General features: G+C 55.4%; 1 protein-coding gene across 3 annotated transcripts in view; it reads right to left on the minus strand.

The window, feature by feature from the left end:
* Nucleotides 1–17,732, minus strand: part of ADAMTS2 (ADAM metallopeptidase with thrombospondin type 1 motif 2) — a 294,714-nt gene extending 276,982 nt beyond the window's left edge. For all 3 annotated transcript variants that reach the window (XM_053910547.2, XM_053910546.2, XM_053910545.1), the window contains exons 1-2: nucleotides 17,465–17,732; nucleotides 16,112–16,503 (exon numbers count right to left, since the gene is read on the minus strand). In XM_053910547.2, coding sequence (XP_053766522.1) covers nucleotides 16,112–16,503; nucleotides 17,465–17,582 — 510 coding nt within the window. In that variant the 5' untranslated portion in view covers nucleotides 17,583–17,732. The remainder of the gene's footprint in view (nucleotides 1–16,111; nucleotides 16,504–17,464) is intronic.
* Nucleotides 17,733–19,120: the final 1,388 nt, after the last annotated feature.

Here is a 19,120-nt window from a genome sequence, read left to right on the forward strand (position 1 = left end):
AAGACACATGAATATTAGGAATTGCAGAACACAATTGTATACTCCACAATACCCCCCAAAACCCACAATAACAGAAAAAATAAGTTCATGAAACGCTCAGATGCAAACGAAACATAGAAATGGGCATGTTTGGGAACACACACACGGAAGCGTACAAGCACGAGGTGTGCTCAGAAGGGTGTTCTGCCACCGTCGGAGGTCTGCACTCCTGCCGCCACAGTACTGGAAGGCGGACTCTGTTGAAGCAACGAGGAGGTGCAGAGCGGCCAGGGTGGGCTGGGCTTGCCTGGTCTACAGAGTGTCCACATTTAGCTGCACTTGTGCACACACATGTGGGAGTGGCACCAACGTGCTGTTTTGGGGTCTGTTTGATCTCTGGGAATGAAGAGTGTAAACTTTGGGAACACTGTTCGCCTGGAATGGTCGGGCTGCCAGCAGTCCAAGGACATGGCCACCTGCTCCACTGAGGTGAAGTGTTTGTTCCTAGATTCTCAAATAACCTACCATAAAATACAATGGAAAGGTCCTCGTCACGATGGCAATAACATCTAAAACAATGAGTAACAAACCTATTGGGATGTATTTTAAAAGATGAAAACCAATGTTCTTCCTCCTCCGAGAAAACCAGGCATCAGGAGGCAGCAGTTCTCCTAGTGGCAGCGGCAGCGGCCTGCCTGCCGCACCCGGGACTCCTCTGGGCATGGCCGTGCAGCCAGAACAAGGAGCCTCTTACGGTCCGGTGTAAGGCCATAAGAGAACAAAACCCATTTGGAAAATGAACAAAAATGGCCAAAACATTCTTTTTTAAAGAATGTATCATTAAGCAACAAAAATTAAAAAGTCTACTGCTGGTTTAAAAAAAGACACACACACAGAGGTCAGAAAGAAACCAGACCTCCTCCATGAACTTCGCAGATGAGGGAACACACATCCCAAACTCACGAGAAAGGGTGAACCAGTGAGTGAATGGCGCACAGAGTGATCATCTAGGAAAAAGCAAACACTTAGAATCAACACCTTTGACAGTACAGTGAACACACTTCACTTGAATTAAAGGAGTTACATACTAAAAAATCAAATCCAAAAAAATTGACACATATAATGTAGTACTTCTTTGAAAGGCTCATTAGTTTCTAAAGCCTAAGGAAACAGAAGAGACCAACTGGAGAGGCCTGGCAGCAAGGCAAACCGCAAAGGGGAGGCAGAATGTGAATCCACCCAAGCTAACAAAGGGTTAATGTCCAGGCCCTCTGAGGACCAGTTGGCTGGGGTTGGGGAGAGGGCAGCAACCACCAGTTATCACAGAAACCTGATAGGGTTGAGTTTCAGCAGCCAGAGGAGTGCACCTTCCCATATCATTAGCCCAAAGTGATGCCCAGGACATGCCCAGGACGGAGGGCTCCAGGCCAAGTCAGCTGCAGTGGCTGCTGTGTGGGGAGCCAGGCCCACAAGAACTGGGGGACCCCTGCAGGTCCCTGAGCCCCAGAAGCCAATCAGGACAGGCCGACCCCGGGACTGTGGTCTGCCCTCCCTGACCACACCTAGTCACAGGGCACTCACCTAAGCCACTGTAGCCGCCCTCCACACAGCCAGCTGCCTCGCTGCCACTGCCTCGGGCTTTTGTTCCTGTGCTGCACACCCTGAGGACCTGGGAGGCACTCAGAGCTCAATGTAGCAGCACGACCTTGACAGCTGGCCCAGCCTTCTGGCCCTCCTGTGCCCTTCATCCTCCAGCCAGCTTTGGCCGCCCTCTGCCCTCCATCCATCTACTCCCTGACACTGAACAGAGGCTGGCCTCATTCCTCCGTGCCCCTATGCCCTTGTGCAGGAAGGCACAGCAGGCTGGGCCAACCAGCCTCCCCATAATGACAGCCAGTGAGGCCCTGGGCGCCCCACCATCAGAACCGGCACCCAAAGGCCAGGCTGAAGTGGGGGCTACTCTGGCAGAACAGTGGTGCAGGCCTCCACCTTGTTGACTGGGAAGTGTACCAAGAATCAGCCACCAAGGAGGGGAGAAACTCTCCCCTGGCCCCCACAGCGATGAGCCCTGCTGGTGTGGAGGGTGTGAGGGGTGTGGGGGTGATGTCTACCCTGAGGCAGCAGAAGTTCAGGGGAGCTCCAGCTGCAGTAGAAGGAGCCCGGGTCTGGGCTCAGTGTGTGCTGGGGGAGGTCATGGCCCCTTTCGGAGCCCAGATTTCCCCCAGTTCAGGGGGATGATGCCACTTGTTCCCAGTGGGGGCTCTGAGTGTCACAGGAGGGGCTGTGTGAACAGGAAAGTGCAGGCGCAACTTGGGCAGAGTGTGTGGCCAGAAGTGAAGAGTCTAATATCCAGGAAGCATCACTGAGAGTCCCAACTAACAAAGAGGGGGTCCCTCACATTGGGAAAGAAGGGAGGACAGAGGGGAGGGACAGGGGAAAGGGAGGGAAAGGCAGGGGAGAGAAACAGAGGTCAGGGGAGAGGGAGGAGGGGAGGCAGGCAGAAGGGGAGACAGGAGAAGGAGGAGGAGGAAGGCCATGGGAGGAATGGAAAGGGAGGGCTGAGCTAGGACCCAGCACAGCCCCAACAGCCACCCTGTCCTCCAGTGACAGCTGTCCCTGGAGCTGCATTTGGGGACTGCTCAGGAAACACAGAGCCTCCCTGTCCGCTGAGCTGGGCCTGGGCCTAGACCTCTCCCCACTCTGTGTGCGCTGCACACGGGGGTCTCAGACCTATGCACTCAGGACCCCAGAACAGTGGCTTGGAGCTGCGCAGGTCTGGGGTCTGGCTGGGGGCATCGAGGAGCACCCAGGAAGACGCTGCCCCTGCCCCAGCCCCGCCAGACAGGGCTTGCAGAGTCAGTGCACAGTGCCCACTGAGTTCCTGGCACAGCTTTGTGAATAGCCAGCCTTGGGGACCTCCATGCAAGGGGGCTGCCCTCCCGCTGGCAGGTCTGAATTTCTAGGAGGACCAGAGGACAGAGAGGGTCAGTGCAGCTCCCCAGTCCCAGGCTGCCCGGAGGCCTGGTCGTCCCTCTGGTCAGCATACCCTGCCACCCTCATCCTCCTGTGACATTCTTTTGGACGGTGGCCAGCCAGCCTTATTCTTCTCCACTCCTTGAAGGGCATGCATGCCCTTGAGGCTGGCCATGCTGCAACTGGGGAATCTAAGGGTCACAGGCCAGCCAGAGGGAGCCAGACCCCGAGCTTGGTTCTGTCAGACCTCAAGCCTCATGACCTTTCTCGAAGTCAGTGGGGGCCCACCTGCTGTGTGTGAGGCTGTCCCAGGCAGCTCTTAAAAAACAGAGACCTCGGGTTCCCTCCAGGTGTGAAGAACCGGACCCTCCTGGGATGGGGCCCAGGCTCAGGCATCATATGAAGCTGCCCAAGCCCATGTCTCTCTGCAGGCAGACAGACTGGCAGTACCGGCTGCTGGACGGGCCACAGAAGTATGCAGAATTAAGGCACTAGTGAGACATGGGGGCCTGGGTGGGCAGGCCCAGGCCTCATGAGGGGCCCAGTGTCTGAAAGACTCAGAAGGGGGCTGGATCAGGGGGTCTCCCCATGGGAGAGACTCACAGAGACCTGGCTCCTCAAGGGCCAGCTCCCTCCCATGGTGGCCCCTGTCCTGTGGAAGCCACTGCAGAGCTACCAGGGCAGCCTCTTCCAGCTTCCTAAACACAGCTCCCCACCCCCACCAGTGCTTCCTGTGAGGGGTCCCACAGCTGTAAACTTGGAGGGCAGCAGAGGCTGGCTTGCCTTCTGGGGCCAGCAAGCCAGCAACTGAGAGGCTCTGAGGCCCAGATCAGTGGGAGACGCAGCACCCAGGGAATTATAAGGCCTTTGGCTTTGGGGGGCAGCAGGGTGGTGTGGGCTGTTAAGACACATTTTATCTAGATTTTACTTCCTTTGCTGATAAAAATGGGATCTCAGAAAGCTGGGATTCAGAGGATCTTGCCTTCACACAAAACCCATCTTGGTCCACTAGCAAGCATTACATTAAGCGAAGGAACGCTGGGCGCCCCCACCAGAGCTGGGCGCAGACGCAGATGCAGAGCCACTGCTGTTACGTAACATTACTCTGAAGGGTCTATACTGTGCAGATTGGAAATGAGGCTCCAAAATCATCATCGCCTCAGACTGTCCAAGTCTATGCCTGAAACCCCAAGGGGATCCACAAAGACATATTGGAATTAATGAGTTCAATCAAGCAGCTTGATAAAAGACGATTATATAAAAATCAATAGCCTTCCTGTGCAGTAGCAATACATGGAAACGATTCAATTCACAATGGCAAAAAGAAAAAAAAAATCCTTGAAATGACCCTGATTAAAAACAATGGGTATCCTGTATAAAAAATGTATAATACCTCACTAGCAGCAACAAAACAGGATTAAATCTATTGAAAAAACACCACGATCCTGGCCAGTACTGTGAATTATGTTGATCCCTGCTTTTAATTGGTTTCTAAATTTAATTTAATGTCAGTTAGATTCACAAGGGATCTTTTTAACCTAACAAAACAATTCTAAAATTCAATCGAAAGAATAAACAGATGTGACCAGCCAACAAAATTCTGCAAAAGAGTAACAGCAAAAGGGGCAGCGTTCAGCCACGTCTCAAAGCAGCTCTGCCCCACAGAAGTGGGGTGTGGGCTTCATGTGTCACCACGTTAAAAAGAGAAAAAAAACAGGTGAAATTATTTCAGCAATACATCTTATTTAACCTAACATAGCCAAAACATTATGATTTCAGCCTATAATCAACACTTTAAAATTATCAATAAAACATTCTCTCTTTTTTGTAGTACCATAACTCTTTGAAATCTGGTGTGTATTTTCGCTCAGAGCACCTCTCAGTTCAGACTCGCCACGTTCCTGGTACTTGGCAGCCTCATGTGGCTGAAGCTGCCGCCACAGCAGATAGCACAGCAGATAAAGTATTGGCTGCGTACAGCTCTGAAGCACTCCTGATGAACAAAGTGCAAGTTCAAGAACAGACAGAAAAATAAAATCTATCCGTGATATTGCTTAACCTGACTGGAGATGAGATGTGGCATAATACGTTTTTTATACACAGCTGATCCCTGAAGAACATGGATTTGAACTGTGTGCGTCCACTTATATGCGGTTTTTTTTCTATTGGCCCTTGCAGTTCAATGGACCTTCTCAGTGCAACTGACCCACGCAGCTGAAACCTGCATTGGTCCAAGGTGAGCTGGGGGATCTGCATGTGCCGAGAGCCAAGGGAAGTCATGCAGAGATTTTTCAACTGCATGAGCAGTGGGCGCCCCAGTCCCCACATTGTTCGTGTCCTAATCATTCACAACTCTTGAGCCACTTTTGATCACGCCTCCAGAAGCTGCGTCCCAATCAGACTGGCCACTACTGAGCCCTAGACCAAGCCTGCAGGGAACAAACACACACCTTATTTGCCATGTGCTCTCAATCCCACTTTCAAAGGAGAAATACCCTTGAGTGTGCTGCTACCGTGGCGGGCCAGGGTTCATCCCTCCAGCTTGAGCGGCCAGCCTCTGCCACTGCACTGCCTCCTAGCTGGGAGTGTCATGTTGGTTCTGACAGCCCCAAACTCATTTGTAACATTGTAGTAATAATGATGACAACACTGCATGTCCAGGACTCTGGGCTGTACACACGTCACACGTTTACCACCTGAACTCAGGATGGAGTCAGCGGGCCTCACCTCTGCCACCAGCCGGCAGCTGGCAGCCATCGCCGGGTGGCAGGCACTGCCTGGAACGCACAGGCCCAGCTGCAGCATCTTGTGCTGCCTCCTTCCCTCGAGTTATGTGCAGGGTCGGCACTTCTTGTGTTGGGACCCTTGCCACTCAAATGTCTTTGGAAAGTCACACTGTGGATGGCAAATGTACAGGAAGGCATGGGGACAGCAGCGTGTGTGGCTTTGTCATCAGTGAGCACTGTCCTAGAGGAATGACTGTGACTCTCTACTTCACCAAAGTCAGGAGGACACCCAGGAGTGGGTGAAGCCAGTCACACACCAAGGAGGCCAAGCGAGTGAGCAGGGCAGAAGTGGACCACTGCCCCCAGCAACCAGAGGCAGGTAGCTGGGGCTGATGCCTGGAGGGACTGCAGCAAGATTTAATTGGCAACGTCCCCTCTTTCTTGGTGTGTCCTATCACCGACGGCCCCTCAGATCCAAAGAAATGTAGAAATGGCCACCATTTCCCAAACCCTGGCCTGGGGCTAAGGGCTTGTCATGCACCCATCCTTCCGACACCCAGTGAGGTGGGTGTGGACAGACACCCCCTTTACAATCAGTGCAGTAGGCCCTTGTCCAGGTTACCCAGCTGTGTGGGGCAGAGCTGACAGAGTGATGCGCCAGCTTCCAGCCTACACTAAGTCCACTGCTCACCGAGCTCATCACTGAACCACGCAGGGTCAGGCCAAGCAGTGCTGAGCCTGCCTGGCCCCTCGGAACTGCCTGAGCCTGGAGTCCTGGGTGCCAGTTTCTGCTGCCTCTGAGCAGAAGCGCCTCACTCCACAGGCCTGGAGTAGACGTGCAGTGTAATTGAAATTCACAACAAGCTCAAAGAGCTGGCTCCAGGTTTGGTAATAACTTCTCCATATTAATGACAACACCGCAGACCCCATGGGCAGCTGACATTTAATACGAAGCCTACACAGCAAAGCCAGAGGCTCCTACCTGGGCCCTCCCTTTCCAGAGTGCCTGCCGTGGGCAGTCCAAGGCAGTACCAAGATTCAGAGGACTGAGATCTTCCTCTCCCCTCAGTACCTCCACTCCACCTGAGTCCCCTCCTCCGCAGGAAACCCCTGCCAAGAACACACATGCGCACACACACCAGAATGCACATGCTCAAACACACACATACACACACCTACACAAGACACACATGTGCACTCACATACTTGTTCAAATGCATCCTCACATGAACTCACAAGTCCCACATACAGATATGCATGTATACACCCACACTTATGTGCATACATTTACCTGCATGCACACATTTTCACATACATCTCCTCCCCCCATGTACAGATGCACGAACATGCACACACACTCACCTGTGCCTGCAGCCTGGCAGGTTCTGGCAGCAGCAGCACAGAATGCCCCAGCCCCAGCAGTCTGAGCTGGGAAGGGCAGTGTGGATAACACAGGGCATCTGCCCACCCACCAAACAGACCCAGGGTCCCAACAGAGCCCCCCCCCCGACACCTGCCACTGTAGACCTCAGAGAGCAGAGTAGGAGGCCCGGCCCCAGCTCAGGCTACCATCATGCACCAAAGCCACCCTCGATGCTGAGCACCCAAGGAGCTCTGGGCAAATGCCCCGCAATGGCTGTGGCACTAGTGGTCCTCACAGGCCTGGGTGGGGACTGGGTCTTCCCCACTGCACAGCTAACCCTGAGCAGAGGTCTTTACTTGCTAAGGACTGGGGACACTGGGGTGCAGGCAGCCAAGGCTGGCCATGGGGCAGGAGGATTCTGAAACTTGCCAACATCTGAATGAGCAGCATCGTTCACTCAGTAATCAGCTCCAGGAACACAGGGCCCCACAGCAGATCAGGGCGGAGGGCAGGAAGCTGACAGGGGTTGGCCCCAGAAAAGCTGGCTGCCCTGCACCCAGACTTACAGGCCAGCAACTGACAATGCTGGCCTTCCTGAGGGGTCGAGTCGTATTCCACAGTGCTCCACCCTGGAGGATTCTACGGGGAAAGGTGACCTGACACACTGAAAGCCTACAGATCTGAGTAACGGTGGGCATCTGGGTTTCCTCATCTGTAAAACGGGGACTACAGGGGGTGGCTCCTAGGACATCTGCAGGGATGGGGCACATGTTGTGGGCTCAGATAGAAGGTGCACACAATGACCCCCTGACTGCCTCCTCTGCAGGGAGAGCAGTGGCTTCCATGGGTCCCCAGGTACCTCTGGGCAGGGCCCTGACTGGCAGAGCAGCCTGGAGGTGAGGAGCCAGTGCCTCTCCTTCCTGGGTTAGGGATGGACATGTGACTCAAGCCATAACCAATCAGCACATCACATCCCTAGGCCACAGTGACTGGCTATAGAAAGGTTTTGTGACTTTCTCCTGTCCAATCAGAGTGAAGCTCAGTACCGCAACCAGGGCTACCAAATAACAGACTGTTTCTGGTTGTCACCGGGCTGTGCCTAGGTGTCTGAGTGGTGTGGAGGCACCCATAGGCACTGGCCCCAGGGGCCGGTCACACGGGGTGGGGGGGGTGGAGGAGCTGGGCCATCGAGGTTCCAGGGACACCAACCCATCCCGTAATTATTCACCCAGCCCCGGGAGTCCTCAGATGCCTTTTTGTATTGTGGTAAAAATGCACATAAAATTTACCATCTTCGCCATTTTCATAACATTGTGCAACCATCACCACCATCCATCTCTGGACCTCTTGGAAAACAAACTCAGTGCTCAGTAAACACTAATTCCCCATGCCCCAGCCCCCGCACCCACCACCCCACTGCCTGTCTCTATGATTTTCAACTCCTCCAAGGGCCTTCAATGTCTTATTCGTTTAAGAGCTGAGACCATGGATCTCAGACCATGAATGCCAGTCTGCATGGCTGCCATGAGCCAGGACTGGCACAGGCTGCTGCTGGGCCTCCAGAGCGCAAACCTCAGACTGGGCAGCCTCTACCATGGTGGCCGCTGGCTGTGCACACCTTTTCCTGCCCCACAGGGAAGAGCCCCTGGAAAGCCCCTTTTCCCCCACAAAATCACCCCTAGTCAGAGGGGGTGGCGAGGTCAGCCAGGAGGTTGAGGATACCCTGGAAGAGTGTGGGGGGGTGGCCATGATAAAGTGAGGCTGGATTCTCAGCAAGTTCCTGTTGACCCCAAGAATGAAAGTGCCTGTTAAGGACTCCTGGTGGTTAATGGTGCTCAAATTTATAAACTGAGCCTAATGACCACTGCTCTCTACACTTCAATGAAAAGCTGCACCAGGCAGTCTGCCTCCTGCCATTTGAGCCCACCCTTATAAAGGAGCCCCTAGGCTAGTAAATCAACCAATGGGCTGAAGACCTCTCCTGGCCAACCAGTGCTTTGCAGCTATGGCCTCATTTGCGTGTTTACCGATCAATCAAAGCAGCTCCATTCTGACCAGTCAGGACATTGCTATTTGAGCCAATAAGATTGTGCTGATTTGGAGTTCCTTATCTGCATAGAAAGGGACCAATCAGGAACTGGGGGGGGTCTTCTTATATAAGTCAGCTCCACCTCTACCTCAACAGAGCACACTTTCAGTTTCCGCTCGAGGCTGCGTTTCCATATGACACCACAGCCGCTTCACCTGAGCAGCTGCACCTGGGTTGCTTCAGTGGCGCTGTTCCCCAGCTGAGCCATATCACAACTGATGTTATACAACAGAGCCATTTTCACCAAATAAAGTCTCCCCCCTCCCCAAATTGGGGACCATAACCTTCCACTGACACTTCCCCAGAATGGCCCCTGCCTGCAGGGAGCCCTGGCCTGTCTAATCATCCTGCCATCAGCACAGCTCCCAATACTTCCACCTTGACCTGCGGACGTCCCTTCAGGGCCCTTAGTGCCCACACAGGGTCTGCACACTGGATTTGCTGTTCGAGTAATGTCAACAGACTCAGAACTGCAGGCTCCTGGAGGGTCAGACAGCAAGGAGTCCACAGTCCCTAGGGGTAACAATCTTTAACAAGAGGCAGGGCATGGGCTGGCCAGGGTCCCCACCTCTCCCTTTGCCAACTGCATCCCCTCACTGTGTCTGGTCCCCATCTGGCCCCTAAGACACCTGGAGTTGCCTGTGAGGGTCCCAGAAATGTTTGGCTTCAGTCTCCACTGTCCACCTGGACACACTGAGGCCAGAGGTAGGACTTGCCCAGGGTCACATGGGAACTTGCCAGAGCTGAGCCTAAGGTCTCCTCACCACAGCCCAAGGGTGCTTCCCTCCCTTACTTAGTTTGGTTTAAACCAGGACTTTTGAACTTGAGTTTCAGAGACCCCCAAAGATGAGGCAGGAAAAAATGTGCCACACCACATGTGTACACAAGGCTTTCCTGTGGGAAAGGAGACAGCTTTTGGCCATTCTCCAAAAGGGCCTGCCCCACTAAGTGTAGGCACTCTAGGCTTGGCGGCAGAGCAGACAAGGAGAGGCAGGCCAGCCATGGGCACTGGAGAACACAGTCTCAGTGGTGATCCTCCCCCCAGTTCCTGTACTGGCTTCTCGTGCCTCCTGCCCTGAGGCACTCACAGTTCATGGCTCCCAGTGGAGCTCTGCCTAGCTGGAGCTGGGTCCTGTTGACTTCACCAGGCACAAGTCTCCCACGGCACAAGAGTGCAGCATGGATGTGAGTGTCTGACCGACGTGGCTTCCTGGATGAAGTATGATTTAGCTGAAACCTACAGAGTGAGCCAGGTGGAGAGAGCAGGGTGAGAGTGACCCAGATGAGAGCACAGCCTGTACACAGACCCTGAGCTGGGAGTCTCCAGCATGGGAGGAACAAAAAGCTCAGTGTGATGGAAGCACAGGCATGAGGGGGACACAATGACAAATAAGGCTGGAGACCACTGAGCCCGGCCACTGGGGACCCTCAATGCCAGTTCAGTGGTTTTGGATTTTGTTTTTTTGGCAGGTTTGAGTTTATATTTTAGAGCAGTAAAAACCACGGAAAGGTCTTAAGCAACGGTGTGACGTGATTTAATGTGTGATTTACAAAATTCAGTCTGGCTGCTGTGCAGCAACATAGTGGCTGGGGAGAGACCAGTTAGGAGAAGCTGAGGAACACAGGAGCCAGAGGCATGGCTCGGGGTTGGGCGTGGTAGAGAGCTAAGGACGGGGATAAAGTCCAAGGATGTCTAGGGTTCTGGGATTCTGGTCCCAGTAAAGGGTGCAGCCTGAAGAGAGTGGAGAGACCCATGTTCCATTTCACAAGCATGGGGCCACCTAGGGAAGAAGCCCAGAGGCAGCTGGGCTGGCAAGTCCAGAGATCTGGGCCAGACATGGAGGCCTGGAGTTCAGGTGGGGTGTGGCAGCAGCCATTCTGCCTGGTGTACCTGCCCTTCCTCTTGCTTTTATGATAAAACCCCAATCCATTCCAGAGTCCAGGGATCTGACCCTCACTCTCAACACCAAAGGTGGGCAAGAGACGGGCCAGGTCCACATCACAGTGATTGGTGTAAAGACAAGCTTGTACCCTAAGTACAGCCCAGCAGAGCCTACCTCTCGACCCCAGAAAGAACTACCCAGAAAAGTGAGCTCTCCATTTCTCAGAGATTGCAGAGCGAGCGTGTTCTGAAACTATCCCTGAGCCCCTGGATCTAGCCATGCCTGAAGCTAATGCTCCTTACAACCCCAAGGATAACTGGGCCATAATGCCCTTTGTTAGTTCCACCCATTGTAAGCTGGTTTTCTGTCACTTAAACTGAGTGAGTTTTAAATCAGGAGTGTATGACACCGTAGAGGAGACTGAGACCTCCCTGGGCAGCTGTGTAGATTGCCAAGTGCAGGGGCCAGGCAGGTGCCTCTGCTCCTCTTGCCTGAGCAAGCCTGACACCTACAGCTCCTTTTCAGTGTGCCTAAGACCCTCTCACTGCCCTCCATCCAGTGCCAAGGCAGACCCTACAAGGAGCAGCTGCAAGTACCAGACACCCTGCACCCCCAGCCCTGCAGCCTGGCCCTGCCATCTCCATGCTAGCACTTGAGCCAGCTGGAGCCCAGTGTGTGGCCTCAAAGGCAGCAGCCTGGTTAGGAAAAATATAACTTATCCCGGTCCGTTAAGCCAGCAAATGACTTCTCTCTGTAGCCTTCAGTGACTCTTATGGTCCAGCAAGACTAAACAGAGTGGGTGCCTGGCCAGGATGGCAGCCCAGCAGGGGAGCCCCAGCCGAACAGGGCAGTAGCCTCTCTGAATCTCAGCCATACAATGGGGGCTCTGCATTACAGAGTCACGGGGGTGTATTCCCCCTCCTCAGGCTTCAGAAGCTGACCCTTCCCGCCACCCAACCACAGGCTCTGATTGGCTAGAGACACCAGGCTGGAGTGGTTGCCAGAGCTGCACTGAGTGGGACAGAGGTGGGGCAAGGTGCTTCCCTCCCCACTGCCATCACCCAGCTTGTCAGCAGGCCACTTGGTCCCTAGGCCTCTCCCAGCTCCCACTCACTCACAATGACAATGGTCAATACCCCTAACTCAGAAGACCTTCAGGAGTCAAAGAGGAAAGATAGAAATGTTCCAAAGAAATGCATCTCTTCATTTTCATGCTTTTTGTTGGCATGCAAAAGAGGCAATAAAATGTAGTGAGCACAGTCTTGGAGTCACACAGACATGTATTCAAATACTGGTGTGAAGCTTGAAGCAAGCTGTCTTGGCTTTGTAGCTTTAGCTTACTCATCTGTCAAATAGGGATAAGATCAGCCATCAGCCACAGGGTGCTGTGAGGGTTAAACAAGGAGATTCAGTGTAAGGCACTCACAGGGAGCATGGCGCAGAGTGGGGGCACAAGGCCTGTCAGGTACTAGTACTATTTTTTATGCCGACAGCCTCCTTATTGGGTGTTTAAGGATGATTCGAGATCAGCACACCTGTCCTGTGGCTGAAGAAGGACTAGAAAAGTTTTCCATAGCAACGCAGCTACAAGAACCCTTTGCTGAGAAGTATTTCCCCATGCATCATGAAAAGGCAAGCTTTAACTGTTTCCTGTAAACATCACAAACACTTTGTCGAGTGGCTGTGAAAGAACTCGGGGGCTCTCCGTTTCTCAGCCTCTCTGGAGAAAAGGGTGCAATGTCTTAGGAAGCGTGTCTTCACCTGGCATTTCTGGAGTCTCCATCTCTACCTGACTCCAACAGAATTTGAACTTTGGCAGGCTCAGAGTCCCACCCTCATATCATTTTTGGGAGTAGCACCTCTTACACTCCCTATCAATGGGGTTCAGAAAACCTTGTGTCCTGATTCTCATGGGAGCATGTGACTTCAGGCTGGCCAGAGTGACACAAGGACTCAGCTGGAATAATCAGGAAAATATGTCAGCCTGGCACTGCTGAGGATCCTTGACTCACCAAAGAAGGATCCCACCTGAAAACAAAGCCAACAAACACACAGGAAGGAGGATGCAAGAGACAGCAAGCAACCTCATGACCTGGAAGAAATGCCTGGATTCAGATGCCTGAACACTTAGCATTATGTGAGCTAATAACTTCCCGCTTCTGTTTAAACTAATTTGATTGTAGAATTTTCTGTCACTTGTAACTGAGAGGATCCTGACCCTTTGTACCAAATAGATTAGGAGACTGCTGTCCATGGTAAACAAAGCTACTTACTATTGTCTTCTTTTAAAGAAAAGAAATAAACTCAGGGGGCCTGGAAAATAGATGAGAACATGTATGTCCCAATCCAGGGTCCTGAAAGGTTCTGTGGCTCTTGGGAGAGGCTGATCTCACCAAAGTATCTAAACTTAAACTCAGACCACAGTGGCCAGCTGAACCCTGCTCCATGGCTCCTCTGCACAGTGTCCAGGAAAGCTAGTTCCACACATTCTTCAGAGTAGGGTCCTACAGTCCCACCTACGCCAGCAGTGCTGGAATCACAGAGTTCAAGAGGTTCCTTTATTACAGAACTTCTCAGAGAGCCCGTGGACTCCTTGATTCTCCCAGGCTGAACGCAAGATCCAGCATTTCCCACACCTGTGGTCCACTCAACCCTATTTGCTCAGAGCCTGCAAGCCTGCAGAACTGTCATGCAGAAATAGGGCCGCAGAGCCCTGCTTCTCAAAGTGTGGCCTGAGGCCAGGAGCATCAGCACAGGAGCCCGAGAAGCTCAGAACCTCGGTGGGGCCAGAGATGCGGAGTCAGAATCTGCATTTTAACAAGATCCCTGGGGCATGTTTCACTATCTATGAAGGAAGAGCAGGAGCTGCCCAGGAAGGGGCTCTGTGTGCTGTGTTGGTTCAGGGCCAGGACTGCTGGGAGGATGCTGTGCACTTAGCTGTTGGAGGCTTACTGAGGGGCACGCTACAGCTCCTGCTATCACATCTCAGTGACTTTCACCCACCAGACTTGGGAGCGCCGTGAAAGAAGGGACTGGAGAGAACCAAACCAGACTCCTGCCATCAGGCGTTGAGCTTCGGATGCCCGGCTGTAAACAGGGCAGGAGGACCCTTCCTCTGCAAGGTCGAAGCCCTTAGCACATGGGTGCTGATGCACAGAGGGTAGGTAAGTGTTAAGAAATTAATTGGCACAAAATCAGAACAGATACACACAGTGACAAGAAAGAAAAGAGAAGCCATGATGCCACCCCACTCTCCCTTAGGCCACTTCTCGCCAACAGCATTCAAGGCCGTCCAGGGAGGCCCAGTCCCTCTTCCAACTCTAGCCTTCTTTCCAGCCCTACCAGTGTGTGTCCAGTACATCTTGACAGCTCACCGTGCCTGTCCTGACCGGCTAAGGCACACCTGGTACCTCTTCCCTCTGCTAGGATCGCCAGATTGCGTGGCTGCCCTCTAGCTCAGCATTCTTCCAAGTAGCCCCCAGCTGCCCTGAGTGCGTGGGCCCCAGAAGGCACAGGGCCAGCCCCCATCTCTGATCAGCACAGTGGAAAAAATGCACTAGAGGTGCTGGTTAAACAAATGATCACTGAATAAACTGAATTAATGATGCACTGACAAAGTTTCCCTGAAATGCTCTCTTGTGGGATTAACTAATACACAGGAGCTGGCCCACCAACACACCACATCCATGTCACCTCTTCCAGCCCACCAACCTCGCCCCAGCATCTCCAGCACCCTTTTCCTTTCATTTAGGTAATTCACCACCAGAGTAAAGAGACTATCCCTGTGAGGCACATTGCAGAGACAATGGGTATAGAGGGCTGCACCACAACGCCCCCAAGGGCACTGACAGCTGTCTTCAATCCACCCAGGCTCTAACCAAAGCCAGCCAAAGGCAGTGATTTTCCGAAGCAACAAGTGACATTTCCTGTGTCTCCATAAAAAGAAGACCAGCGTTGCAGGGATCTAGAGTAATTGCTGGCTCTGCAGCCAGCAGGACAAGCCTGAGGACAGGGGCTCAGAGGCAGCAGGCTGTGAGGCTGGCTACTCCCTCAGAACAGGAGTCTTCTGAGCAGCAATTAGAGCGGAACCCTCAGGGGGCGGCCTAGATGTCTGGCCAGCACAGCCAGCCTGACCACCGCACACCCACTCCAAAATAGAACACTGCAGAGGCTTCCGCCCTGGGCCAGGCCCCCCGGTGGCCGGACAGAGCACCACCAATGTCAGCCGCCTCTCAACCCAGCTTCCTCCAAGGCCCTTCTGACAAACCATGGTCCCTCTGGGCCCCCTGGAGTAGGTGGACTTCCCCGGGCTCCAGTCACACTGGGTGGGCCAGGCAGTCTCAAGAGGCAACCCACTAGCCTCTCTTCTGCCCTTCAGGGGCTGCCCATGGGCTCCAGAGCCTGCATTTTCGAATGTTCCCCTTGGCTCAAAATAGAGAAAACTGACTTTTCAAATAACCAGATGAAGTTCAACAGGAAACCACAACATAAAAATCAGTGGCTCCCTGTCAGTCAGGGGCAGTAGCATAACTGGGCTTTTCAGTACCACTGCCTTTCCCCTGGGCTGGCACCACCAGCACCCACAGAAACAGAGACAACTGCCAGCACACGTGTCCCCCCACATCACACATACTAAAATGCACAGGGTCACACACTCAGCTGCACACGAATGAGCAGAAACCTATAGATACATACGTGCACAAGACACATGAGGCATATCCCCACATTCCTACAGGTGCACAGGTACCCAGATACTAGTCAGTACACAGTGACATTCCAAACACACGTGCACAAACAGAAATACACACACACCTGGATGCCCGACCAAGACCTGTGCCAGCAGGCAGAAAGGAGACCCTTGATCAGCGTTTTTGGAGACCCTGGGCCTCCCCAGTATAAATCACCCCTCTCCTGCCAATCAAAATGACATCCAGCCAGCGCCTTCATTCCAGCCAACCCCTTCTGTAGATGCCCAGCATCCCTAAGCAGAGAAGGTCCTCAATGTGGGCCTTTCCCTCCTGGGGGACACCCAGGTAAGCGGCTTCCAAAGCCCAAGCAAAGGCCTTGGACACAAAGAGAGGTAGAAGCGCCCACTCACCAGCCCGTCGCAGTTGCTGAGCGCCACGGAGGAGGCTTCAGTCAGGCCTGCCACGTCTCCAGTGTAGAGGCAGGTCCCAAGCAAGGGCTCCACGCGGATGGCACCCGACTCACCCTGCCACTCCATCGTGGCCCCAGGCGCCACGAGGCGGACATTGGGCTGCAGCCGCAGATGCAGGTCTCGGCCGAAGACCGTGACATTGTAGAAGAGTCGGCCGTCAGGGTCCTCACTGCCTCCAGGGAACCCCGGGCTCTGGACTGGGACGGCCCTGCGGGCTCGAACCCCGGTCTGGGCAGTCCCCACGGACACCACGTGAGACACCAAGCGGCCCTGGGCGTCAGTGCGCACCGGCACCGCCAGGATGCGTTCCGCTCCGTGCCCCAGGGGGCCGCCTGCAATAGAAAGGGGCGTCAGAACTGCGAAGACCTGGGAGCTCCCAGCCTCTCGCTGCGCCCCGCAACTCCAGCCCCGCCCCCACTGCGAAAGGAGGGGCATTCCTCGAGGCAATCCCCAGAAACTGGCCTGCACCTCTCCGGCTTTCTGCCACCGAGGAAGGGGCGTTAATACGTCCACCTCTCTCGAGCCCGCCACCCCCGGCAGTCCCGCTCTGGGACCCTGAAAGCCCAGAGTTCTGCTCCTTGCCCCGTTCTGGGTTGAGGATCCGCGGGCTCCTCACTATTCCCCAGGGGACGCCGCGTCAGAGCGGCCCTCCTGTCTCCCATGAACCCACCGTCCTTGGCAGGACGTGGGGCCGCTGAGAAGCCATGCCCGATGTACCCCCTACCCGTGCGCCTCTACCCTTCCAGTGGCCTCCGGGGCGGAGAGAACTCGGCTCTTCTGGACACAGGCGGCCTGTCCTTCATGTCCAGCTCCCGCTAAGCCCGCTGCCGGTCCCCTGTCCAGAGGGGTGGAGCAGGGTCCCTCGGATCTTCGGGGATCCCGTTTGGGGCGCCCAAACCAATCCTCAGGGCCCCAGGCGGCGCGCTCGGCACTCGGCTCCTCCCGAGCATCCCCGGACGCCAGCCGAGGCGCCGCCTGGCCCTGGCTCCCCCGGACCCGCTGGGGCTGGCTCTGCGAGACTCGTCGTGGGGCTTTCCCGGCCCGGCACCTCCAAGCTCGGCGTCCGGAGAGCTGCAAGGGTTTCGAAGCTCCCCGCGGCCCGAGGCGCCCGGGGGCGCCGCGGGGGCGCCCCCTGCGCAACCAACCCGGCCCGAAGTTGGCCAACTTGGCCCGGGGCGGGGCGCTCGGAGTTTGCCCAAGTCTGGCTGGACGCTGCGTGAGGAGGGGGCGGCGAGGCGCGCTGGGCGGGGCCGACCTCTGGGGGTCGCAGGGGTGGGGGCGTGCCGCACTTACCTGGGGGGTCGGCGGCAGAGAGCCCGGCGTCCACTAGCGGCGGCAGCAGGACCATTGGCAGCAGCAGCAGCAGCGCGAGGCAGAGCAGGCAACGGTCGGCGCCCGCCGGCGGATCCATGGCAGCCGGACAGCAGCCCGGGCCCCGCACTCCCAGCCGGCGCGAAACTTCCCCGCGCGCCTCCCAGTCCACATCTGGGGGCAGCTGGAGCCGCCAGCAGCTGCCGCACCGCAGGGCGCGGGGCGGAGGAGGCGAGGCGCTGAGGGGAGGGCGGGGAGCGCCGAGGGGAGGCGGGGAGAGGGAAGGAGCGAACGAAGAGGGGGGCGGGCGCAGGCGAGCGCCGGGAAGGCGGGGACGGCGGGCGCCTCAACCTGCGGTGACCCGGCGCTTCTTGGCGCGGTCGCCGCCGCCCCCATCCCCCCACCCCTCCACCTCACCTTCCAGACTAACCCCCTAGCTCCCCTTGCTCGCGGGGAAGCAGAGACACCCCGAGGCGGCGGCAGAGAAGCGCCGCGGGTAGTGCGTAGGGAGTCCCGCCGCTGGCCGCTCTGGGCTTGCCCTGCGCCCTCGGGAGGAGCGCGGCCGGCCTCTAGGTCATCCAGAGAGTCCTCTTTGGGGGTGGGAGGCGGCTGGATCTCACCGGTTAGCCTTCGGGTACAACGTTCGTGTGACCCACTCTTTGCTCCCTGGGACAGGACAGGGCTCAGGGTGGGTGGGGGTAACGGAGGCCTGGGATGGAGACCCAGAGGCCCAGAGACACTTTTATAGGGGGGGTGCACTCACTGTGGGCGCTACCCCAAAGGTCAACCTTTACCCTCCCATGGAGATGCAAGTTTTCCTCGGCCCTCAGCTTCTCTCTGCCTGAAGTACTTGTCCTCCCTGTCTGCCTCCCCATCTCTACATTGCAGCCTGGGAGCACAGCCTCCTGCACCAGACCTGGCCCTCCGTCCCAGAGCATAGGAAGAGCCTTCACCTGTCCTCAGTCCCACGTGGGCATCTAGCTTCCTGGATTTGGTTCTCCCCCAGGCCCTACCTGAAATAGCCTTTCTACTTTCCACCCACCTCTTTCTACTCAGAGTCTCAGCATACCTCTCCATCCTGGAGCAAGTTTGCCGTCAAAGCCCATCCGCAGCTGGAGCCCCTCTTCTCCTGCAAGGTCTGGAGCCTTGAGTCACTGTCCTCCCAGGCCTGCTGCTCCCAACGCAGTGACCTTTCTCCCCCGGGCCTGCCTGAAACCCCCTCCCAGGCATGTATCTATTGCAGCATCTCTGCTATGTGACCTCAGACTTCTGCCCCACTTCCCCAGAGGGGGGACACCTGTCCTTTTCCAGGTTCTTGTTCACACTTTCCCTGCCTGTGTGCCCAGGCCTCTGGGATTGGCTTTGGTCAGGCAGGGCCAGATGACTCAGGCTCCTCCTTGATAGCTGGGAGAGTCCGGTCTTACAGGGAAACACATGACTTGCACAGCCTGCTCTGGCTGTGACTTTGTCTCCTGGTCCCTTTGTTTTCAGGACCAGGGCTTGAGGGCACCACAGCTTGCTGGCCCTCCTCACCTGCACCCTTCCCTCCCTGTTACCGGGAGTGCTGAGGCAGGGTCCAGTGCCCAGGCATGGGGAACGTTTTGTGCATATTAAAAATGGTGAAATTTCACATAAGAT

Source organism: Desmodus rotundus, chromosome 9 (genome assembly GCF_022682495.2).
Source record: "Desmodus rotundus isolate HL8 chromosome 9, HLdesRot8A.1, whole genome shotgun sequence".
NCBI lineage: Eukaryota > Metazoa > Chordata > Mammalia > Chiroptera > Phyllostomidae > Desmodus > Desmodus rotundus.